The 26207-nt window shown below is 36.4% G+C and overlaps 1 protein-coding gene across 4 annotated transcripts in view; it reads left to right on the plus strand.

The window, feature by feature from the left end:
• The window catches only part of adamtsl3 (ADAMTS like 3), a 283620-nt gene that overhangs the window by 218319 nt on the left and 39094 nt on the right, over positions 1–26207 (plus strand). For 3 of the 4 annotated variants that reach the window (XM_031899211.1, XM_031899210.1, XM_012959518.3), the window contains 10 exons: positions 1479–1617; positions 3453–3503; positions 6333–6537; positions 7324–7471; positions 7655–7739; positions 10844–11130; positions 11417–11546; positions 20367–20562; positions 21907–22086; positions 23714–23867. In XM_031899211.1, coding sequence (XP_031755071.1) covers positions 1479–1617; positions 3453–3503; positions 6333–6537; positions 7324–7471; positions 7655–7739; positions 10844–11130; positions 11417–11546; positions 20367–20562; positions 21907–22086; positions 23714–23867 — 1575 coding nt within the window. Of the gene's footprint in view, positions 1–1478; positions 1618–3452; positions 3504–6332; positions 6538–7323; positions 7472–7654; positions 7744–10843; positions 11131–11416; positions 11547–20366; positions 20563–21906; positions 22087–23713; positions 23868–26207 lie in introns of those variants that run through there. The other variant, XM_004912620.3, reaches the window with a different exon arrangement.

Below are 26207 nucleotides of genomic sequence, written 5' to 3' on the forward strand. Positions count from 1 at the left end.
AAATACAAATATAAATTTAAATTAGCAGTTGTGAAATAAATGTGTTAGTAGTAGAAAACTATACTAAAAACTATACTACATATAGAAAAAATATGTATAGTATTTGTTTAAAAGATATAGCTATTCTAATTTTTCACAGGGTTTTGACCATCTTTATAGGCATAATCAGAAGTCCTCATCTGAATAGTTGTTTCACGGGCTGAGTAGATACAGAAAAAGGCAAGCTTCTCTTTTGCTATGGTATAGAAAAAATTTGGCTGCATAGTAGAGTAGGACAATGATACACGGTGCTACTTGTAGCCAGCTACAAACTAGACAATGCTGATAATTGTCACTACGTGTTATCAGAGACAGTTCTCATTGTCTTTGGCAGGGCATTTTATAGCATTTTTAGGCGCAACAAGTAGCTGTTTGTGTCATATCCCTTACAATAAAAGAAAACAAATTCTTTTTATACCACTGACTCTTTCTTAAATAAAATGTAGCTATTATTACATAATTGGAAGACAGGCTTATATTTACCAGAAACACACTAACAGGAAGGGTACATTCATTATTCCACTGAAACCCTCAGACATGTTAGTATTGAATGATAGTTCACACAACCAATTTTAAAATTCAAAGAAGTGCATAAAATGTTGTGGGAAATAGCTAATCTTTCCTTTCATCGTTATAAGCTGCCATTGTAAAACAAATTATGTATGGTGATACGCATATGTTTTTTCTCTGTGCCCAGGCTTGAGACATATGCGCAAGCTGACCTGACCCTAAAATACGATAAAGTACCAAATATGAGAGAAATGCATGCAAAATTATTTGACAGACATGACTGACTGGCTTCCTTTCATTTGTCATGAATTTCCATTAAGTTCCATTAAGATAACTGGCATAGTATTATGTAATGAATTGGATCTAATTGCTTGTCATTCTAATTGTTTGAGCATATACATAGCTAGCTCTAATTAGAGATTTATAACCAACATGTTTTTAAGAAATACATTGTGAATAGCTATATAACAAATATAACTTAAGCCAAACCCTACTTGTTCTACAGTTATATGTCTGAGCATTACTCCATGCAAAATTAAGAAAGCAGATTTTGGAAAAACAGCAATGCTTTCGGTTCAGGTTCCTTTGAAATATGAAGGAACCTTTATTCATGTACAGTATGTATCTTCACCAAGGTAGACATTTATATTTAGTGAAATGGCAGGCTAGAAGAGCAAATCAGAATCATAGTTTGTGCATTTTTCATGAATTAGAATGGGCATATTTATTGCCAGAGGATCTGTCATCAGAATTTGCATTTGACCATTATATTGACTACTTTCCCTTTTATTTTCTATACTTCTTCCCTTATTTCACCTATACTTTTTGCTTTTACTTCTACATCCACCACTACATTTTTCATGAAACAAATTAGATGTTCCCTACAAGTATTAAAGAAAATTGTCTTACTACTGTCTATTTGGTCCCAGGGTATCAACTAAATTCTGCTGAATGTGTGGACATTCGATTAAATCGGACTGTTAATGATCATTATTGTCATTATTATCCTGAAAACAAGAAGCCAAAACCCAAATTGAAGGAATGTAACATGGAGCCCTGTCCTTCCAGGTAAGTGTGTAGCTCTGGCATGGGCAAATTCTTGTTTTGGGAAAATATGTGTTTTTCAATACACTTCTGTTCATAGTGCTATTCTGGTAGAATTGTGTGATGAAGTCTGTCTTTCAAAAGAACAAATAGATCTATTTATATCTGATTTTGAAATTTATGCCAGGCAAGCTATTTCCTTACTCTCCCAAGTGCCCCCCCACCCCCCAGCCATTGTGTTCTGATTAACTCTAGTCACTCTTTAGTGCTGGGGTAAAGGGCAATGGCAACAGGACACTTGTGAAATCTCACTCCCCACAGGCAACAGATTACCTGAAAATGCATTTGTTCCTGTTTGATTACCCGCAGGTAAAATTAATTCTCCATATAAGCATTAGCACAAATGTAACATCAACCTGCCCCAGATCACTCCCCAGTCATTTGAATATTGTCAGTGCTTACCTTTTCACACATTTACCGTTGCCATAAATGGGGGAGCATTTTGGGGCAATTTAGACTGTTTTGACTTTGCTTTTTAATAGCAAAGTAGAAATTGGACATTCTAGCTTCAGTACATACCAATTAACCATTATTATGAACAATTAGGGGTCTGTATGTTAGCTAGAAAGTAATTACAGTTCAGAGGAGTAATTGCAGTTCAGTGGTTCCAGTTAATGTTTTTCTTTTTAAGACGTTTCCCAAAAACTATTTGCTACCATACACTTTCATAAAATGCTTATTACAAAGTAAAATATACAGTTTGCTAAGTGATAGTCCCTGGTTTCCCCTAGTGTGCTGTATACTCAGACTGGGCATTACATTTTGCTGAGTGATAGCACGCAAAGCTGACAGGGAATTCAACGGTGGACAGGTACATTTTTAGTTACTGAAATACTCCAGAATATTTCTACTTCCTGATTTCAAACAATCCATTTCCTGAAACCCCCACTAAGCACACATGAACATTTACTTATAACATTTGCAGTTATCCAGAGAAAATGTCCTACATAAATAGATATTACATGAAGTTATGAAGTAAGACCCCTTCTGTCTGGACATCATTGTCTGCAGGGAAACACGCATGGCTGCTTAGTCAAACCAAATTACAATCTAACTCATTAAAATTCTCTATGAATTCTGTTTTATTTTAGCAATCACATGTCCAGACTGACATCTGTTTCATATGGTAGAGAAAGAGAGAGAATGTAGAAATCTCTTGCACTGTTGTAGCACTAACAACATCCATCTTCTCTGATGCCTCAGTGTGTCAGAACCTTCACCCTACATCTGACAACAGTGGAGCCATCATTTCTAGTCAGCATGTAATCGGTCATTACATGGGTTAGACAGTACGACGTGGCCTCTGTGGAGAGAAGGGAATGTTTCAGATATCTGAAGAGCTTGTAACTGTGTTCAACCTGTTGACCACAGACAGTTCATATAATCTGACACCGCAAAATTAATTATGATGACAAAGGAAACCAAGGGGAAACCGTTTGTCAAAGTGCTGACAAACACCACGTGTCAATTTGTACAGCAGCAGTTATTTATTTCATAAAAGCAAGACGTAGATTCCTGTCTTTACAGTCTCATCTTTAAAGGCCATTTGTTGTTTATTATTTCAGTCTCTTTTAAAACAGGTTCTGTGGTTTCTTATTGTGGCCCAACCAGAGGTTGTTTTACTATAACTACCACAAAATGCTTAATAGCTATATTTCTAGTCCATTATCAGCTCAGCGCTGCAGACTGGACCTATCTGAAGTAGACGTTATTGGCTCTTAGGTTGGCTCTTAGGTTGTTATAAGTATTCATTAGAGACAAGGAGAAACTTACAGACTACTTCTTTTGTGTGTTTGCAGTGATGGTTTTAAGGAGATAATGCCGTATGACCATTTCCAGCCTCTCCCACGGTATGTTGAAATGAAAACATTCTTTGCGCTTTGACGTAAGTGATATCTTTTAGCAATGTGCCAAATTCTTTATCATATTCCTGTTTCATTACATAAAAAATACTTTGCTGCTATCAGAGAGAGAAAAAGTTCAGAGAACGTTTGTGTACAAGGCTAAATGAAGAGCTGCTTATAAATCAATACACTATATATTCATTGTGCTGCTAAGCAGTCAAAAATGCAGTAACAATTTGTGTAACATTACACTTCTTCTGCTCGATAATGTGTCAGATGTCCCTGGATAATAGACTAGAAATGACCAATGCGCAACTATCCAGAGTTTGTTAAATAAACTTACAGTTCAGCTTTCATGCACAGCTATACTTTATTTTCATAAAGACGTGGTGGCATAATAGTTAGGATTGCTGCCTTACAGACACATTCCTGGCATGTTTCATTCAAAAATTAAAGAAAGGGAACCTGAAGTGATGCAAATAATAAGTAATAGATGAAGGTGCATTGCTAAATTCTAATTCTATTCAATTAGGAATTTGGAGAAAATAAAGAGCAGGTACTCAAACAATGCTCCCAAAAAGTACACCGTACAAAAAAGTACACTGTTTATTCCTATAATAGCCAAAAAATAAAAGGTGCCTCACATGTTTGGTGCTTCTTTTTTGGCAAAATAAGTAGTGAATATATTGAGCTGATAAAGGGTAATGGGAACAGGAGAAAAAAAAAACTTTATAAACATCCATGCAATGTACAAAGAAGCACACATGTTTCATAGCTAAGTGGGTTTTTCTTTTCTCTCTTTAGTTACTATGTTATGTAATTCCAATTTCTTGGTGTTGTACCATGCTAGCCACTCAAATCTTTATAGGGTAAAACTTTTGATGAAACATAACAAATGTGATGTAAAGGCAATATTTTATTGGCTAAAAGGGATCTAAAATGTTCTGAAATCATCATGTTTATACAGCTTTTCATATCAAAAGTTTTACCATGTAAGCTAGGTGAAGAAATGTTGCCTAAAAATGGAATTTCCATGCCACAAACCTGGCTCTTTTTTTTTAAATAGAGTTCATTTAAAGTCTAAGATAGTAAGTTACCTCCATTGAGTAAATAGGTCCTTTCCTGTATCATCATTTACAGTCATCATTATTAAGTGATCAGACATATTGTTGGCTATATGTGAGGATAAATGAATGGGCATTGAATCTCTGTGCTGGAGCAGAAGGTAAGACTTTGGAGGCACCGGTGTTAGATGTCTATGAAGGTTTTCATTCAGCCAGGTCATGGTGTATCTAGTAGAAGTACATCTAGAGCAGCTGGACTTGCTGAGTAATCATTGAACACGTTTCAGTACTGACTGGTTTGGGAAGTCCTTAGTTTATAAACTCAGTTGTCACCTCTCCGAATAGTTACATTACACCATTGTGATTGGATTAGTGCAGAAAACTTCCCGTACCAGTCAGTTGAACTAAAAAACTACTAGGGTGAGTAGTGAAATGTCTCAATGATTACTCAGCAAGTCCAGTTACTCTAGATACACCTGTGTTAGAGGTATGAGAATCATTATTACCCCTCCCTAACAATAGGGCAATAAAAGTGAATGTGGACTTTCCCAGAGAAAGTGGCAACTAGCTTCTACATTGAACTTGAACGTCATAACACAACACATTGCTTTCTGCAGTGGCAGTGCTTTCATTTGAAGTGCAAAGCTAGTGGCAGAGCCCTTGGCATCTCTTTCTGGCCTGGTATGCTGCAAGAGATATGACCGCACTGTGCAAATTCAAGACTCATTCTGCACTCTATGTATAAATCATTATAATAATTATTTATGTATGCAGTGCCTACAAGTGACACAATACTTTACAATAATATTATAACATACAGCACTAAAAGTAAAGAAATATATTAACAATAAAGCAAATATGTGTTACAGAACTGAGTACAAGTATCTTATTTGTTACTATTAAATACAATAATTAATATATAGCTTATTGAAAGCTTAAATGACCTATTCATTTACATTTCTTTCTGTTTTTTCCAACTATTGCAACATCAGCTAAGTCTAATTTGTACCCTACTTTCATGACTTGCAAAGTAGAAATAAAAAAGCTAGTTGCCTGTATAAGTACATATGATAGGAACTTGCAATACTTAAAAGGTGACTAAAGGTCCAAAGAAAGTTTAACTATCTATTAACTTGGTAAAGATCATGGGGGTAATTTTCCACTCAACATATAACAATGCTATTATGTGCACTTGACCTATAATTACAACCTCTTAATAACAGAAAGCCCCCTAAATCTTTACCCCTGAGCCTTGTGCAGCCAAAAAGTCTGTGAGATGCCATCATTTGTTCAACCATTGATGATCTGTGGCTTTAGAGTTAAATCCATCACATACACAGATATGGACTGCACTTTTGGCTCTGTAGAAACACAACAATAAAGCCACAGAAAAATCTTGAGTCTTGAGCCAGTTTTCCTGACATAGCAGTGGCCCTAAACTTTTCATCAGACATGCTGAACAAAAGTGTCTTTGGAGAATGAAAATTGTCTTGCTATTTTTCTCTGTTTAAGTTTGTGTATTTACATACGTTTTTATGGTTTGACATCAATAATATGTTTATTTATGTATGTTTTTTATGGTTTGACATCAATAATATGTTTCTAATGTGTATGTATATAACTTTGTAGTGAGTTTGCATTATATCGACATGCTTCATGGCATATACAGTAAATAGTTTGTGATGGTCTGTTTTATCTGTCTGTGACATAAAGCTGTCTTCTCATATCTTAGCTAAAACTGACCTTTAAACATTCCTTTCCCCTGATTTAGGTGGGAACATAATCCATGGACAGCATGTTCAGTGTCTTGCGGAGGAGGCATTCAACGAAGAAGTATTGTTTGTGTAGAGGAGACTATGCATGGAGAAATACTGCAAGTGGAAGAATGGAAATGCATGTATGCCCCTAAGCCTACCATTATGCAGACATGCAACCTCTTTGACTGTCCAAAGTGGATGGCAATGGAGTGGTCACAGGTAAAATAGTCACATAGACCCTTAGATTGAATCAAGTCTAATCTTCCACAGAAGCCATCCACACTGGTTGTGTGAAAGACAACAACCAAATGGAATCCTGCTGTATTTAACCATAGGCAGTAAATACTCTTCATAATCTCAATTACAGGAAGGGACATTTCCTTACATAAACAAACTGTTTATTATTTAAAAACAGAAACGGTTAACATTTTGGTAACAATGTCTAGTAGATTCATTGCCATGGCAGAATTTGTTCAACCTTACCACATGAGAATATATAAATTAATAAGAGAGAAACCCAATTTATCTGCTAGGTTTATTATTTTTCCTCAATAGACAAAAGTACAGATGGAGAAAACAACAACACAACATGTCACAGCATTTATTACAATGAACAAAAGGTACAATAATGGTCTACTGACAGCAATGGCACACAGAGAGTTTTTGGATGTTTTAAAAGCTCAGAAGGTGGTGAGAAATTCCCCAACCAATGTGCCATTGTCCTTAAATTACATGACTCGCTGACACCATGTGAGCCAAATATTTCCATTATATTTTTACATGAATATTCTTTTCAAAGAGTTTCAAAGAAGGATATTCAGAATTCTCTTTATCATTCCATAAAGCCAGTTGTTTTAGGGGATTTAACAATACCTTATTAATTTTTTTCATGTTTATATGTTGTATTTTTCACAATAAGACATGCACTCTAGTGGCAGGAAGAAATATTCACTGTTAATACCTAAGCTATCATGTGTTACCACTCTGCATGTCTGTATATTTTAGTGCACAGTGACATGTGGCAGAGGATTGCGGTACAGAGTGGTATTGTGCAATGATCATCGTGGGCAGCATACAGGAGGATGCAATCCCCAACTAAAACCACACATAAAGGAAGAATGTGTTGTTCCAGTGCCATGCTTTAAACCTAGAGGTAAAATAGACATTTAAAAAGAATGTACCAATTGCATGCTTCCCCTCCTGTAAGTGAAATAAAGGTTACCTTTTCTTCAAATGTTTTTCAGTTAGTTACATTCTAAAAATACTTGGACTCTATAAAAATAATCTGCTGGGCTGTGGCAATATCATGAAAGATATTGTTTCATTTGTCTTTTAGAGAGGTTCCCAGTGGAAGCCAAACATCCTTGGCTCAAACAAGCTCAGGAGCTGGAAGAGACTAAGACGGCATCTGATGAACCAACGTAAGACTTTGAAAGCTCAGTTAACACAATAATTCTACAGACTGCAAACTTAATGAAGGCATATGCCATTAATGCTTTAATTCTTTAGTATCCAATCAAATGAAGTTAATTTTAGGGTACATTCCCAACCTTCTACAGTTCCACCCTTGTCTTTAGAGTTTTTAGGGTCAGTTTTTTCACTTACAAATCTATGTAGCTTTTGAGCATTATGGCCATTTGTTTTTGCATGCATCTATATTCATGTAAATGCGCCGTGTTAACAAGTACCTGTGTTAACCTTGCTGTTTTATGACTTCTCAACCCCACTTCCCCCAGGCCCTGTTCATATGTTATGTTATGTCACCATTCCCAGATCAGGCCCCAGAGAAAGAGCCACTCTCCCTTTGTTTTCTAGGGACTGAATGTTTAAGCATATTACTGGTCTACAAAAGTGATTTGCTGATAGGTCAAACTTTTAGTTAGCCTACTTTGTAAATATAGTCTGTTTTATCCTCCTTACTTTGTTGGCTTGACTGATTAAAAGTACCTACATTTTACACTGTACATTTGTAGTGTTGCCATAGGCTGCTTAGTACCGCTGAGACCTACAGGTTGATAGGAGCTAAATTGGTCCAGACCATGGCCACAACTAGGGGTAGGTAGTGCCTAGGGTGCAACAATTGGGGGGATACCCCTTCTTTCACCTTCCCCTAGTCTGGGCCCTTGTCTTTCCCACCGCTCACTTGTTATTTACCTTAGATGGCTGGCTGGGTTGCCTACAGTGCCCATCCAGCTTGGCTGGCACTGGCCCAGACATATAGGATTCAGGGTGTAAGGTAGTGGGCATTGTGGATACAAGTTGGAGCAACTCCTGGAGCTTCATTTCAGTGCCATCTGTGGGTTAACAGACCTGTGTCTATTGTAGTTGTATTGTTGCCTGTGGGCAAAACTAAATCTCTGGGGATTATCCTGGATTATATGTATTTTCACAGTACCCTTCTTTTCCTGTTTCCCACTTAAAAAACACCTGATTGACGGAATTTCCAAATCTGCCTCACAACCCAGTTCTGCTTCTGTGGAGGGTCCAGATGGTCTAGGAGGGAGATAATAGCCCTTATTGCAGAGTACATTGCACTCAGCTGCAAAAGTAAGAGCAACACTTCCTGCTTAAAACAGGAAGTTTGTACAGTATCTCAACGTTATATGCACCTATAGGAATTCATGTAATTTTCCTTGAGGGTGCCTTTTAGTCCCATCAGAAGTGCCTTGTAAGGGCCTTTTTTTGTTGTTGCATTTCTTACACTGCTACCTTTTTCTGTGCATAACACATTGGAGTCTTTAGGCATTTTTTTTACAGCTACTTTCTATGTGGCAGTTTAGCAAAAATATTCACAAATAACGCAATTTCACCACAAAACCATACCTGGCTAAAAAATGTGCTCATCACTAATCAAACAAACCAAAATAATTCTATGGATGCTCTTGGAGAACTTTTTAAATTTATCCATAGTCATAAAACCTTTGAGTACATATGAGGTTACTCGATCTCTAACTTTTTGTGAGAATAAATAGTACAAGAGCAAGAACAGCTGTATTACAAACACAGAAGTGAACCTTGCCAAACCAGCCCCGTGCAAGATAAATAACTTGGCCTTTGCGGTCTACCACGGCTAGTGTCCTACATTTATATTAATGCTGAACATTCAGTGGGCTTTTTTTATTGGCAGAATATAATATCACTTGTTTGAAAAACTCAGCCAAGAAAAACCTAGGTCTGACCTTTTTTTTTTATTGTTGTTAGATTCTAAATTTTGACAGTTGAAACCCATCGTGATTTTTAATACTGCCCCTGAGTCTTCTTTGTTACACTACAAAGGGTTAGTGATTCAACAGTAATTATTATATCTTATTTATCATTAATGGTATGTTGAATACTGGGCTAACATATTATTTATGAGAGCCACAGCTGATTACTTGTGAATCTTCAGTTTTCTAAAGCTAAATTTACATTTACAAGAAATGCATGTAAAAACAAGTTGTGCTGAAATGAATGAATACCAAAATCTTTCTAAATATTATTAATATAATAATTACCTGCTTCCCTTTACAGAGTAAGGGGATAAAAGCACATAGGGGCAAACTTTTTAACATTTGGAATTTAGTGGTTTTAGGGGGTTTTGTAATAAAAGGCACTAAGTTTGCCCAGGAGCAGTTGCCCATAGCAACCAATCAGCAGGCAGAATTTACTGATCACCTGTTTAAAAGCAAACATCTTATTGGTTGCTATGGGTTACTGCTCCTGGGCAAACTTAATGCCTTTTATTACATATAGGGACTAGAGTTTTTTGAAACCCCAAATAAACTAATTTCTATGAAAACCATGGATGTCTAGTCATTTATTAAAATATCTAAATTTAAAAAAAAGCACAAATTAATAAAAAAAAGTCTAACAAAAACAAAAAACATGAAACCCACAAAATTATCACAATTTTCCTACCAATCTTCATGGACTTACAAGTGAAAGAAACCTGAAAACCTCTAAAACCACAAATTAAATAAGGACTGTAACAATTTACCTAGGACAGCTCCCATTGACTACATGACCTCTACCGCTTTTCGATGGCATATTTTTACATTTACGATTTTTGTAGTTTTGACACGTAATAAATAGCTAAAAATGTATGCTTTTTTACATTTTATTAAAGAAGACTAGTCACCTTCAGTTTAGACTGGATACCAGTAGCAGTTTTTCCTCATACCTGACCTGAGGAAAGATAGCACCAGCCAGTACCTTGTAATTTTTTTTTACCCTGATAGCAAACCTTATGGTTTAGAACTGACTAGGTGTATATTGTACCTACTTCCTCCATGTTGCACTTTTGTTTCTGATATTTGCTAAATAAACATGGTATATTCCTTTAAGCTCTTCTGTATGTTTTCTCTGGCAATACTTTTGGGTAACATTCTATTCTTTCCTTGACTGTATATCATTTGTGGGATTTAGTTAAGCTTATCAAACAACAAATTTTTATTTACAGAACGTTCTAAATAATGTGGACTACTGGTCTTTACTTGATCTAGGAAATGTACCATTTTACATTATATATATGTGGTTGCTCCAACAGGTTTATCCCAGAAGCCTGGTCTCCTTGCAGTGTCAGCTGTGGTAGAGGGATGCAAGTGAGGCAAGTCAAATGTCGTATACTGCTGTCATTCACCCAGACTGAACTGGAATTGCCTGATGAAGAGTGTGAGGAGGAAAAACCAGATACAGAAAGGGCTTGCTATCTTCTGCCTTGTGAAGGTGATCCTGGGACTCAGACATCAGAACATCTGCCACACGATATTGAATCTCCTCTGTATGACTGGGAATATATTGGTTTCACTTCATGTTCCAGTTCATGCTCAGGAGGTATGATGGATTTTATATGTCTGACTTTACACTGGGGGGTATAGTGCTCAGTCCAGAAGCAGAAGACAGGAATTGTGTATGAGCCCAAATTACATAGCTTTAAATTAAGGGTTGTGTATCTGTAACATACTGTGAGGTATGTATTGAGATGGATTTAATTTAATATGATTATGGTACTATTAATAGCATATTTATATTTTTCAGTTCAACTGAGTAACCATGTGTTCGCTTTAGGACAGGTTAGCAAGTAATGGTAACTAACTGTGCTTTCTATTTTGAAATTCAGGAAGACAAGAAGCAATTGCGGTTTGCCTTAATATGCAAACAAAGCAATCTGTGAACAACTCTCTATGTGACAGTTCAGTGCGTCCACCAGCAATGACTAGAGCCTGCAACACGAAGCTTTGCCCACCAAGGTACGATATGTCACGCTATAATATCATGATCTGATCTAATCTATCAGATAGTAGTTTAGCAGCGTGGCTTTAGTGTATTGCATATTATATTTGTATAGTACAGTTTTAAATTATCACACTGTATCACAGGGTATTATTGACCACATTTCATAGTGGCCCAGTATTTCTTTTGTGCATCTTCTGTCCATAAATCCTTCTGTCTGCTCAGGTGTGACCCGGATAAAGCATGCAGCTTAAGTTATTCCATAAGGCCAGGTCCTAGGGGACTAGAATAAGAACTAACAGAAAATTGGCCGACAGGAAACTACTTTATGGCATTGTGTTTAGGAAAACAGACACAGGCCATGGTCGGGGGATGACAAAGTTCAGGCAATAGTGTTTGCTACACATGTAAGATCAGGTTGGCTTGGGCCAAGACATAAAGCTAAAACAGTGCATCCGATACACAATACACCAAGGACCATAAAAATGTTTCCACCAAGTGGGAAACATGATTAATGATATATATGCCTTAGTAGAATGCCTTTTAAAGTTAAATTAGGTAATGTGTTTTCATCCTTCCTCTTTAAAATAGGAATGAAGAGAAGCATAAACATATGACAATGTAAAATTGTTAATAAATCTAGAGTAATGTGTAGGAAATGCTAAATATAAAAAAAAATAATAAGGTGATTATGAGGGCATTAACAACTGGGTGTGAACGGAAGGAAAATTGTAATAGTAATAGTAAGGATTCCATATGGATGTTGTTTGTGTAAGTAGAATATAGTGTAATTTCAGCTCCCATTATTAACAGCAACCAGGCCTTAACTAGGGATGGACCAGATCCAGGATTCAGTTCAGGATTCAACAGAATTTCAGGACTTTTGGTAGGATGCTGATTATGTTGGATCTTAAGTGTTCAGCTGAACTGAATCCAAAACCTTCTAGGTCTGGAGAACTTAATATGGCAATATTTTTGTTAAGGATTAAATTATTTAATTTTTCTCAGAGTTTCATATTTAAATAAAAGTTTGGATTAGGATTGGTATTGTCTGAATCTTTGGTGGAGGATTTGGTGCCTAACCTTAAACAAACCAAACTCTTAAAGAAAGGAAGAAAAAGATTAATTAAGTGCAGTTGTACAGGTCTTTTAAGAACCGATAAATCTTAGCCAAACAAAACCCATTAGCTAATGGTACAAGTGGATGTTTATCCACCAGGCAAAGAAACAGCCATGTGTACCATTAACCAATTTGGCATTGGAAAAATGCATTTCTTGTGTTTTTGTGCAAAAATCCGTATGTCTGCACACAGTTGATGGTTTGCATGCAGTAACATCATAGAGCCTAGATGTTGCCCAGATGATTCAGCTTTATATACCTCACCCCATAGGTTTCTCAACTGCATTTTCTGGGCAATTTCCAATGGTTTGTATTTGTAGTTGAGAAACAGCAGTGGTATAAACAACAAATCCAAGATCCATATTTACTTGTTGAATTCTCTTGCACAGTTTAAACATCTTTAATAATAATTAATATTATATATATTATATAATTAACTATATATACTAAACTATAATAAACTATATATACTTATATATATATATATTCTAGAATCCAGTATTTCTTCCTCCACATTATTATTTGTAATTTATCATGATTTTTGTTCTCTTGAGTAGACATGGCACCTAAAAATAATTTGAGGCTGCTATTATGACTGTGTATCATAATTCCGAGACCCTTTTTATGACCTAGAATTCTAGACCTCTCCATGGGTACAACTATTTTAAAACCCCCGATTTTGGAAATAATATAATAACCTGCAATCTTTCCAAAATTCAGGTCCAGCCTTTAATGTGTACTGGCAGCTGTGTCCTTTTTTCCTAAGCCAGAAGTCAGAAAAGGTCTTTTTAATAATGATTCAGGAAATTGTTTCACATTCAGGCTGAAAGAAGATTTCATGTTGGTTTCATAATAATTTCTTAGTTTTGCAGAGAAGACATTTCTATGAAATATTCACTTTGAAACTCTGTAATACCTGATGTGAATACTGTGTTTACTTGCTTTATTCAGGGTTTTTTTTATCCCTGGTTTGGAAAAGGTCACATATAAGTTTCTTTGATCAAGAAAGAGGTTATGATTCCGTTTCCCTCTAAAATATTAGTTTTGAAATCAAAGGAAACTTGCTTTGGATATATTTTGCAAGTGAAAGTAATGGTATTAAAGATTTTTCCAAAAACAAATAATTCCCCTGAGTTGAGTGGAGATACAGTATAATTTCTAAGAACATTCTTTTCTTTGACTGGTAGAAATACTGAGTGGGGTCAGATAATAGTAGATTACCCACAGGAGTCTGAATAAGCACTGAACTCTGAGGTTATGTTTGATATTTTTTATAAATTCTAGCACTGGAACAATGGAACATACCATCTTCAGTGTGATATAAATGGCCATTTGTAACAAGTAATTTTACGCTTGTAAAAACTGTTTCTACAACTGTATTAACAATTTCATTTTTTTTCCTTCAGTCCTGGAATTTATAGACTTGGATTAGATTGGCCGCATATGTGACTTTGATTGGCCACTTATGGCATTGACTAGTACAGAAGGAGACTGGTGCCATTATAATGTTTGTGAGAGCACATAGGACTATGTAGCAAGTAGAACAGTATTCAGCAGCACAACTTAAGCTGCTTAACCAAGAGTAGTTCAACTATATCTTTTAGCATGCTCCAGTTCACAGTCTTAAAGTGGGGGTCAATGGTGCATTTGAAATAAGAATTGTGCTCACTCCTCGTTGCTAGTACTGTTGAATTGTAATTGTGATGAGAGATAATACATGGTCTAGCTCCAAACTGATAGCACTTGGAGACCAAAAGAGGTGTTTCCTTTATTACTGGGCACATTCAAATATCTGGGCACATACTATGGTCTGGTCATAGGTGGGACACCACTTTGTGGTTATTGTACTGCATTTTATTGTACTTCAAATTCCCAAGTGGTATAAGGTGCTGGGACTTGTTTTTTATTTGTTTATACGTTGGTTAGTGAGATGGGAGCATCTCCTCGTGTTTGAGAATTTTTGTACACCTGTTCTAATTGTTGAATAGATTTTTGTGTTTAAGGCTTTGCTAGTGCTGCACCGTCTCTACTGTTAATTGCAATACTTGATGCCTCTCTTTTTATTTCTTCTGATCATGCCCAACTCCACACTTAGGGGCCAATTCAGAAAGGGGTATATTTATCATGCTGTGTAAAAAGTGGAGTAAAACATCACCAGTGATGTTGCTCATAGCAGATGCTTTTCTCTGGTTTTGTAACTGTTGAAATCTAATTGCTTATTGGTTGCCCTGGGCAACATCACCGGTAATGCTTCACTGCACTTTTTACACAGCATGATAAATATACCCCTAAATGTTGATAATGCTTATTGCATGCTTCTTTGCGTTAAAAAGTACCGATTCATCAAAGTCATTTTGCATGTGTTAATCCGCATATCGCATGCGCAACCCCACACTTAGGGGCACATTTACAAAAGCACGAATGCTCGAGCGTTCATGCGTATTTTCGCCAATTTTTTCGGGTGTCCGCACGACTTTTTCGTACGCCGCACGACGTTTGCACGAAAAAATCTGAAAGGTTTTACCGCTGTTTACAATTGTTTGGTACGAAAATTTCGGGACTTTCGGATCGGCAATACGATATTATTGTGACTAAAACGATTTTTTCGTAAGCATTTTCGTGATATTTGCGATCTTCCGAAATTTTCGTTTCCAATACGATTTTTTCCCATTCGTGATTCGAATTCGTGGATTAGTAAATGTGCCCCTTATGGACTGATTCACTAAAGGTCGATAACGCATATTGCATACTTTTTTGCATCCAAAAGCATGCGATAAATAAGTACCAATTCATCAAAGTCATTTCACATGCGTTAATCCACATATTGCTTGCGCAAAAAAATGCATCATCGCAAAGCGTTATTTCTAACAATGCGTTAATTAGCGAATAGAAATAGTACTAACGCATGATTCACAAATATCACTTTAATCTATGTGAATATTAACACCTACTTGGGGTAAGCGGTACTTAAAGAACATTGCGGTTTGTGAGCGTTTGGCAACACAACATGGAGTTTGCAGTGCAGTTTTGCAGTGCAGTTTTGCGCTAATATCGCAGGAAAATATTGCAGGAAATAATGCATGCGGCAGAAAATAACGCAAGAAAATTGCTCATCACGAGTTAAATAACGCAAAGAACATTGCTTCTTAATTATGACACGTGTCCTTTTAATGAATCGAGCGTTTAGTCGCAAAAAATAAGAAGTGATAAAATTTTAACGCATGCTATAAATAGCGCTCGTTTTATTGCCCTTTAGTGTCTTATACACCCTTGTAAGCTCTAACAAGAAGGACCTTACAGCTTCAGTCGGTCAGTGCTTGTATATGATCTGTATTCTTTATGTATAGCCCTTCTGTTGTACAGGGTTCTACAATATTTTAAACATCATAATCTTCAACACTAATAATAATAATAATATGTTTTATGGCAGAAAGTACAGTACATGAAAAGAATTAAATAAACAAAAACACATGCATTAAAATATCTCTAGTAATAAGTTAAATCTGTAGTAATAAGTCAAATCAACTGGACTGATTTGAGAAAGCCAGTCGGATGACTAGTGAAACATCTTCAAGAAAAATACAGCAAGTCCAATTGACTTGACTTATTACTACAGATATACCATGACCTGGATGAATGAGAACCTTCACAGACGTGCATTAAATGGAAGAACCTTTTTTAGCACAGTAAAAACTGAAACCTAATATCAGTGTTATTCATGCCAAAATGGTGAGGTAATTTAAAAAACTGAACCTGTCAGAATATAGTAATGTTAAACCATTAGCGTAATCCTGTCCTATTGTGTTACTTGTCTGAAAACTGACTTTCTTCAGTTGTTTACAGAATTTCATGTCCCCAAGACTTAAATCTGTTACTTATGGCTTCATTTTATGTATACAGTCTCCTGTAGAATGTTCTAAATAAAGTAATAAAGTGACACTAAGGGGGGAATGTAATAAAAGTCAGTAACAGAGAAATCATTCACAATGCATAAAATTTTGCCTCTGTGAGAACAAATGCGCCTTTCCCTGAATTCAATATGGGATTTGCAAACACGAAAACTGTTTAGCGACCATTTCCAACAGTGGAAGAAAGTTTGCAAATTTTTTTTTTTTTTTGTGCACAGTGTATGTAATAAAACATCTTAATGAAAAAGTTGTTAAGTTTGCTCCAAACGATTATGCCAGCTTCAAGCGTGCCTTAAAACGTTTGCAATGCGCAATTAAGATGTGTCTAATGAACAATATTACATTATTTTTATTCTTATTTGTGTGCATTTTTTTCCTTTCTACTTTTATTGCATCTTAAATAAGAAGCTTTATGTAGAAAGGTTTCCTTATAATTGAAAATGTTTTATCAGATATTATTATTATTACTAACTGAATTTAATAAACTCAAAACCAAACCAAAAGTAGGACAGAAAAGCAAGCAACTGAGTTATGTATAGTGTTATTTCCTTTATTTCATCTTGAAGAAGTTAGTGTCCAGACATCATTGTGCATCCTAATAGTCTGGATTCTATACCAAGAGTTAGAGGTGAGCAAACAAAAATGAAGCTTAGGCTGTCTCTCCCTAACTTGCACATCTAAATGACACACAAGTTAGGGGATGGTAGCGGGGTCCCTGTTTGCCCCTCTTGAATAGAGTGCATCTATATGCTGACACCGCTCTATTCAGAGGGTATCTGTAGGTCTCTTTGCTCTGGGCAATGCTCCTGTTGCACTTTGCATACTGCCTTGGAGGTTATTAATGACCCCTGACTCTTGGATTTGGTATATCCCTAGTTGCAATACCTAATTATATGTTATAATAAAATGGCTTGAGTGGCCGTTGCTCTGGCACCATACATACGAGACATAAGTGAGACACAGAGACGAATTGTTGCCACTCGTTCACACTGTACATGGCCTTTTTATGATTTACAAGAGGTTTAAATTTTTTTGTGGTATTTAACCTGGGACCACATTTGGGAAAATATTGACTTGTAGATCTCCCTGGGAGAAAGCTGTGTTCTTTTCTAAGCATTTGCATCGGTAGATCTGTAAATGATCATCTGACATGTTTTGGGGCTTCATTACTCCCTCAGGAACTCTAAATATTGCAGTACTTCTCATCATTTGTACTTGTACTCATATGTTCACACTCACTGAATCATAGACTTTCCAGCACTGCCTGGCCTTTGACTGTTAGAGCTGTTAGTTTATGTCCCTTCTGTGTTCAGCATTGCTACCCATTTCTGCTCTGGATGCATAGGATGGATAAAGAATGGTTTATCTGCATGACTGATGCACCTGTAAAACATTTTAAATATCTTAATAAACTTGGTATTTAATGCTATTAAAACATTATTTCACTGTGCCACACCACTGTATTTTCCATTTAGTATGGCTCAAATATGCTATGTTAATATAATTTATCTTTTTAACTTCTCCATCCTCAGTTATAGGAGATCTATAATGATGCTTATAATTTACCTTTCCGTGTGTTTGTATGGAATGTGTTCTAGAAACGCTGCAACACAGAATTAAATTGGTGGAAACAGTATTAATGGGCAGAATATATTGTTCAACTGGCTATGTCTTTGTACCTAATACATTTTTATTTCCTTTACTGATTTAGTGCCCAAAAAAATGATATGGGCTATTCTGTGTATTTATCCCACTATGAAGATTTCAGTTATGATTTTTTAATTGTACTCCTTCCATTGTAATAGTCTGTCCGTAGTTATTGTCATCTTCTGCCAGTGGCTGGCATTGTTGTATTAAGAGGCCTTTATGGAATTGTGTAAAAAGGGGGAAGATGTTCATTAAAGCAAACAGCAATTTAAATATAACTTTATTCAAACTAGACCATTGCTCATAACTATTTAAATATGTGTAGAGGGATGTAACTAGAGTTCAATTGATTCCCATAGGAAAATGTTCTGTATTTTTTTTTTAAGGGGGAGCAATCCCTACAAGCCCAAAGTACGATGATCTATTAGATGGTTAGGCAAGATTAATTATCAGTATCAAAAACACATATGAAAATTGCCCTTTGGGGCTACCAAATGGTCCTCTATACATACAGCAGCTTCAGGGTATGATTTCTATATCATTATTTATGTTTTCTAAAAAATATATATTATTCAGATTGGCAAAAGAATGAACTGGCCTATTCTGTGTAAGCAACTCATATATATGTAGATACACAATTATTACTAAAACCAGCTGAAAAGGCAGCCCAGCAAGGGCGGCATTAAATTAGAGGGATTGATGCAAGAGTTAAAGGAAAAGGTAATCTTAAACAGATGGCAATACAATTACAGAAGCTAGACATGCACAGATTCATTTAGCAGAAGGATGCACAGGTTCATTGGAAAGTTTTCTAAGGCAATTTCAGAGGCCCCGATGAGGTACATCAACCTTAGGAAAACAGAGAAGTCTCCTAAGAATAAGACCTGCTGCTAGTAGTAGGCGACGTGAGAGAAAATAGTGTAAAACTTTGAGAGGAATTTGCAGTTGAGACAAAAACAAGCAAGGAAGCCTCACAATGCCGGAACTAAGTTGTAATACAAATATTTTTTTAAAAAGTCTGAATGAAAATGAAATGTATATAAAAAAAAACTACTTTGGGACTGAATCTACATTACAAGTGCCAGAAACTGACCTGTTTTTCCTTTCTTTCAAACCTGTACATTTTACAAGTATTAAATTGGGAGGTATCCAGGGTCACTTAATATATTCTAGTAAAGGTATGGGATCTATTATCCAGAATGCTCAGGACCTGGGGTTTTCCAGATAAGGGATCTTTCCATAATTTGAAACTCCGTAGCTTAAGTCTACTAAAAAATAATTTAAACATTAAATAAACCCAACAGGATTGTGGTGCCTCTAATAAGGATAAATTAGAGTTGGAATCAAGTACAAGGTACTTTTTAATCATTACAGAAAAAAAACGAAATTATTTTTAAAAATTATAATTATTTGCTTATAATGGAGTCTATTGGACATGGCCTTTCTGTAATTTGTAACTTTTTAGTTAACGGATGTCCATACCAATACTATAACTCCATACCTCATAACTGTCCCGATTTTTGCAGGACAGTCACGATTTTCTCAACCCCAGTCCCGGACTCTTATTGAAAAGTCCCTCAGTTAAGTTCCACACCTTAATTGTCTGCCACCTAATGTTAAGGCTTAACAGCCTTAGCTAGCATAGATGGGAATACACATTAATATACATATACTTATCACTTCTATGTTTATTAATATAAAGCAAGGATGGGCAATGTATAGCTCCCCAAGCTCTGGGGGAGCCCTGGCATTTCAAATACACAGAGGTCCAAACAGCCCCCCGCCAGCCCAAAATGATGACTGTCTATGGCATCTTACAGCCCCTCTGGCATATCCTGCTATACAGGAAAACGTTGCTTGAGACACTTAACCAGTGCCAGTGCAGTGGGAAAAGGCACTTGTTTATTAAGGCTATGACTTTAAGTGATGATAACTCTGTTAACATATTTACATTTTTAATTTAAATTGTAATGATGTAAAAAGGCACTTACACAGCAATATTAGACCATGTTTAACATGGACATAATACAAGGCATATAAAAAATGATACAAAAAAATTCCCTAATACAAAACAAAGTATAAGATAAAAATATTTTAGGGCTTCTTTATACAACACTGTGTTAAATGGAAATATCACATGTTAATTTTGTCATTAAATACAGGTGGAATACTGGTTCCTGGAGTCGGTGCTCAGCCACATGTGGTGTGGGAATACAAACAAGAGATGTCTATTGTTCCAGTGTTTCAGAGTCTGGCAATAATTCCGAACAAGAGTGTGGTGCTGAAAAGCCTTCTGCAATACAGCCCTGCAACCAGATTGACTGCCCTCCAGCTTGGCATACAGAGGACTGGCAACAGGTGTGCAATCCACTTGCACTTTCCACTTTCTCCTGGGTTTTCTTTCAGTCAGTGTTCTATAAATCCGCTTGTTAGCAGATGGTTCAGATGTGGTATCACTTGGCTGAGTGCATTAAGCCATCCATAAGAGTAATGGGTGTTGAAAGGGCTGTAAATGTAAAGGGTGTGGGAATGGTTTAAATGTCTCAGCTCAAAGTGTAATTTTCTTTGTTTAAGAATTATAATACCAGTCATATAAATACAAACTAGGCCCCACTGAGGATGCCTCCCTGTTCTCTGCACCTACACTGGCAACCCACAGAAGATTTACAATATCTGTAACTGCATTACCTATCTTACACCCAGGTGCAGCATCCTTTACATGTATGGGCTACCAACTCAGGGCTTATTTATAATCACTGGGCAAATATGCACCTGGGCAGTAACCCATAGCAACCATAGCTAGAGGTTAAACACTGAAAGCAATCATCTGATTGGTTACCATGGTGCAAATTTGCCTAGTGTGTATATAAATGTGTGTTTTTATTGCTAAGAACTACTAATTGTTTGTCATTAAATGTGTATCTTGTGTTCCTTTCATTCTGTGGAAATGCTTACCTCTGCCTCAGTAACAGCTAGACAACCAAATGAACTGAATTTAATTCTTACAGTTATAGATCCTGTAGAGGATATGTGTTTGTGAGCACGTTTTGTTTCCAAATACATTATTTTGGTGCAAGTGGAAAGTATGATGGTTTTTGGATCACAGAAATTATTTTGGGGAGGTTAATTTCTAAATAGATTAATCACAAATGACTATGTAATCTTCCTGTGGGGATGCTAGAACTGTACTATAGCAGAGACAATACACTTGCCATATTGTAGAAGTTTCATTAGGAGGAAGCTGCCAAAGGCTGGAACAGAGGAAGGTGCCATAAGCCAGAATACATCCACCCTGCTAAATACCCTTATGGAAAATCTTCTGCCTATCCTACTATTAAAACATGGGCAGCAGCTGTTTTAGAGTCCCTCTGGTACACACAACATAAGCTTACAAAGAAACACCCAACTTGCTTCTAGGAAACTCTGCAGGTCTAACTTGAAATAATAATTATGCTTAGACGTTTGATACGTTAAAAGTGTATATGGTTGACAAGTTTATAATAGCAGCTCCATAACTGCAGGGATATAGGATGTCATATAAATGTGATTAATATGGCTACTTTAGCATGCTCCAAGTGAGCTGAAGCCATGCCAGGGCAATGCAAGGGGATATGTTGCGCTGCTTATCTGACATGCACCATGCTATACAGTACGAGTGAAGTGATACTGATGTTGCTAACAGTGCTCTGCTTGTGTCTGTAGTGTTCGCGGACATGTGGAGGAGGCGTCCAGATTCGCAGAGTGACTTGTAAACAGTTGTTGGCAGATGGAAGCTTTCTGAAGCTTGGAGATGAACTATGCCAGATGCAGAAGCCAGGAAGTCACAAGCCATGTGGGAAAGCAGACTGTCCCCCGCAGTTAACTACAGGAGAGTGGTCCAAGGTCAGTGGTATGCAGGAAAGGTTGCCAGTTGTACTATGAAGTCTCATATTTTCCATGAAAAGTAGCTAGATTCATATTGCTCGGAAGGACTGATTTAGAGTCCTAGAAACTGATCATTATCATGTAACACAGTTCTAATACAGTCCTCACCATAATGCAAAGCCCCATGGAGCCATCCAACAGACTATTCATTCTTTGAGAACTATTTAGGTGTAGCCTAAAATATTGTAGCTTAAATGCATTTTCTTAACTTAGGGGAAAAAGGGAATGAAAGATTTCACTATAAAGATTTTTTCTTGGTTAAAGCCATTTTTTAATTATAAAAATCATGGGGGAGGGAAATAAAAAAAAAAAACACAAAACTAAAAAAAAAAATCACATTTAGTAACAATTATTTCAAACCTAGACAGAAAGTACACCTGAAAGCTAAAGATATATGGTATATAGGGGATATAAGATATATATAGGGTATATATCTTATATATCAGACAGACTAAAAAAAGATCATTTGGATTAAGGCAGGTTTTATATAAAAGGTTGTACTAAAGTGTCTTTTTTTAACCTAAGTTACTATGTTGCTGTGTGTATAAGGGTAGTAGAAGATGTAAAGGCACAAAAAGGTTGAAAAATCAAGCTGAGGTCTGTACGTGAACCAAATTATGTAACCTTTATGAACCCAATTAATTGGTTTAATTAGTTTCATAAAGGTTATATAATTTGGTCCATTATTGATTGGGAAACCATTCCCTGGTAGTCAGGGTATTGTTTACACATTTGGCAGTGTATTGAAATGAGGTCTGTACATGAAGAGGGAAATAGCAACAAGAAACAAGCCATTGACTATAATCAAAGTCTTCCTTGAGCAGTAAACAGGATGTAACGAATGAGGGTGCTGGGATTTATTAAATGAAAAAGCAGGAGAAAAGTCTAGATTTGTCAGGGTTCTTTCTTCCTAGCCCAGTGAAAAGGAAAGGCAGCCAAACACTGTTGGCTAAAGTTCCAGCAGAGCCCAACAACCAATTCAAAAAGTATATGGGACTCATAGGTCTTCTTAGAAGAGGAAAACATGCCATTAAAAAAATATAGGCACAAGCATTTGTGGCAGAATTTACAGGCTAGAAACATGCCTAAAGAAGCAGTTTTAGTATTATGAAAGCTTGCTGTGTAGTTAGCTTTGACTTTAAAATTATCACATTCCCTTTACACTTTTGTGGCCATTAAAAGTGTAACTGAATAATGCTTGCAGTAGTATGACATTTTTGCCTTGCTCTCACAATACCTCTCTGAACTCTATCAATAGTAATTATCTTGAGATCTTGGCTACCCTGGTGCTGGACTTACCCCATGATTCACTTTATAGACAGCGAAGAAAATTTAGGAAGCAGAATTTTATTTCCCCCCTTAGGTGCCCTTTCCTTTCACAAAGTTAAAATAGCTAATGTGAAGGGAAAATAGCATCAATCACTGCATACTTATAACCTACCTTTTTTTTACATTAGCTCAGTTTGAAGAATTTTCCTTATAATATTCCACTCATGTAGCCTAACTAAGCTCGCCTGTATTGCTTTCTGAACTCCCCTGTGCAGTCAATAAGATCATTTTATTATACCCACATGTTTCCATTCAGTGCTCTACAAAATGCAGTGTCGGGATCCAGAGAAGGAAGATGATATGCCTGAAGATAACAGCCAAGGGCCACCTAATCCCTATCAATGATTCACATTGCCATGGACTCCCTTCCCCAGCACTTGTTAGGTCATGCCATATGGGTGTGTGCCAGAGTAAGTATGGCCATAACATATTCCATGTTGACATATCTTTTAATAATCAAATCGTTATGTGAACATCAGATGGGAGAAAACCGTGAAAACCTTTATTGTAAAATATTACACATTCAGTTTGTACATTCTGTACATCAATCTTTGTTATACACCTAACGCTAACACCATCTGACAGCCATAGATGTTAAAAGCTGAAATTTGAGGTAGATATCAGGGGATTTAAGGTATTCCAGGAATACTGGGGGCCCAATCTGAGAACAGCCTCTGAGAAGGTAAATAGTTTTAGTTCAGCTAGAGCTTGTTTTGTTAACATGTTTTAGCTTTTTAGATCACAGCCCACAGCATATGACCCCTTGGGCCTAGTCTAAACCTGTCGCTAGTACAATTAAATACCTGTTGTGATGTGGACTAGCAGTTTTGTGTTATTTTTTTAGGTCACAGTGATCTTTGGGGGATAATGTAAATAAAAATGCAGTGTTTGCTGTAGGTTTAATCAAATGTAGGAGCACCACGTAGCCATCTGTTTCATCATTCTGGATCTTCCCTACATTCCAGTCCAATCACAGTACAGTAAATAGCTGAACTTTGAAACAAAATGCCCACTTTTCACTCTAGAGCCATGGGCTCTAGTCTGAGCACAGGACAAGTAAGCTTGGGGAGTGAGTGGAGGCATCTATACCTAGGTTCAGCTCATGGTGGAGGACTGAACAAAAACAGTACTCTCAGTATTAAAGAGGTGAGAGTTGACACCAACCTGATATGCTAAAAAGTCATGAAAAGATAAAAAAAAAGGTCTTTTATAGCAAAAGTACAGGTATGGGTATCTCACTTCCTGTGAGTGCCGTTTTTCTGGTTTTGATCTATATTTGCTACTTCATTCAGGCACCCAGGTAGCGTCCAGGACTTTTGGTGTGCAGCTTTCTAACCTTTGTATATATATATATATATATATATATATATGATAATCAGTGCTCTTTCCTCGTATACATTTAGGGATGCTTGGTAATTAATTATAAATAGACTTCCAAGATAAACCAACACACTGAATTTCATGTTCAGTGGCCTGGGAATCAAATGAATGGATAAGCCTAATTTGGCCCACAATCTCATCAAACAAACAGATCTTAGCAGTATGGCAAGCTTTGTCAGAGAGTGGGAATGGGATTTAAAAGAGAGAGGTGCAAGTAATAAATGAAAGGGGATAAAGTATGCTACCATAGGTATTTGTCATCTCTCAAAATTATATACATCCAAGATGAACCAGCACACCGAATTACATGATTCCCTGAACTTTTACTAGATCATCACAAGTGATGATCTAATAAAAGTTCACAAATTCAGATCATTTTAGGGGTCTGTTCAGGTGCATGCAGAGAAGATAACATCCACAGCACAACTTAATGTTCAACTGAGTTCATTTTTCAGACACTCTGATCTAAATGGTTGACCTATTTTGAATTTAGCTAATAAGCTGCAAAAGGAATGGTTAAACCACCAAACAGTATTGGCCTGTGTATGGCAGTGATAGGCAACTACTTAATTTAACCCAACACTTTAGACAAGGTGTTATGTGCTTCAGTTTTGACATTATCTAACAATGTGTCAGCTCATGGCAGCCCAATATAGCGTGAAGACACTTTATTTTCCCAGTCACATTTTCACCTGCTGAAATATCAACAAGATTTATTTATGGTCATTATAAATGCACAAATAAGTATGGAGACACTGCCATTCGAATATACAGTGTGTAAGTAATTCTCTCCATACATTATATACAGTTTTGACATAAAGCATTATGCCTTAAAGTGGACCTGTCACCTTAAGAAATAATTCCAAATTATTTTCTATTGTGGTTCTCAAGCAAAATAAACTTTACTTACACTATATAAATTATTTTAATCTTAGTTTCTTCAGCTTTGGAATTCACAATTGCAGCATGCAGGCAGGGGCCATTTTGTGGACACTGTTCAAAGCAGGCATTGCATCCTGCCAATATCTTGTTTCTGTGGCAGTATGGAGGGACCTAATGCCCATGTCCATACACTGGTTACAAAATTACATGGTTAGGAGGGAGGGGGAATGTGAGGGGTGCAGCAACATCTAATAAGTTCTGAATTGAAAGTGAAAGTAACTGTCTGCCCCACCTCTATGCCTAAGGCATAGAGGCGGGGCAGGCAATATATGACTGACAGCTGGGATTTTTAAATGCTTTTATAATAGGTATGGATGTGGTAATAAAAAAATGATTTTGGGTTTCTTGTTTAATTTGAAAAGGGCTTTTATTATACAGATTTTTATGTCTGGGTGACAGGTCCACTTTAAGGAATAGGATAACTTTTC

This window comes from Xenopus tropicalis, chromosome 3 (genome assembly GCF_000004195.4).
Source record: "Xenopus tropicalis strain Nigerian chromosome 3, UCB_Xtro_10.0, whole genome shotgun sequence".
Classification (NCBI taxonomy): domain Eukaryota; kingdom Metazoa; phylum Chordata; class Amphibia; order Anura; family Pipidae; genus Xenopus; species Xenopus tropicalis.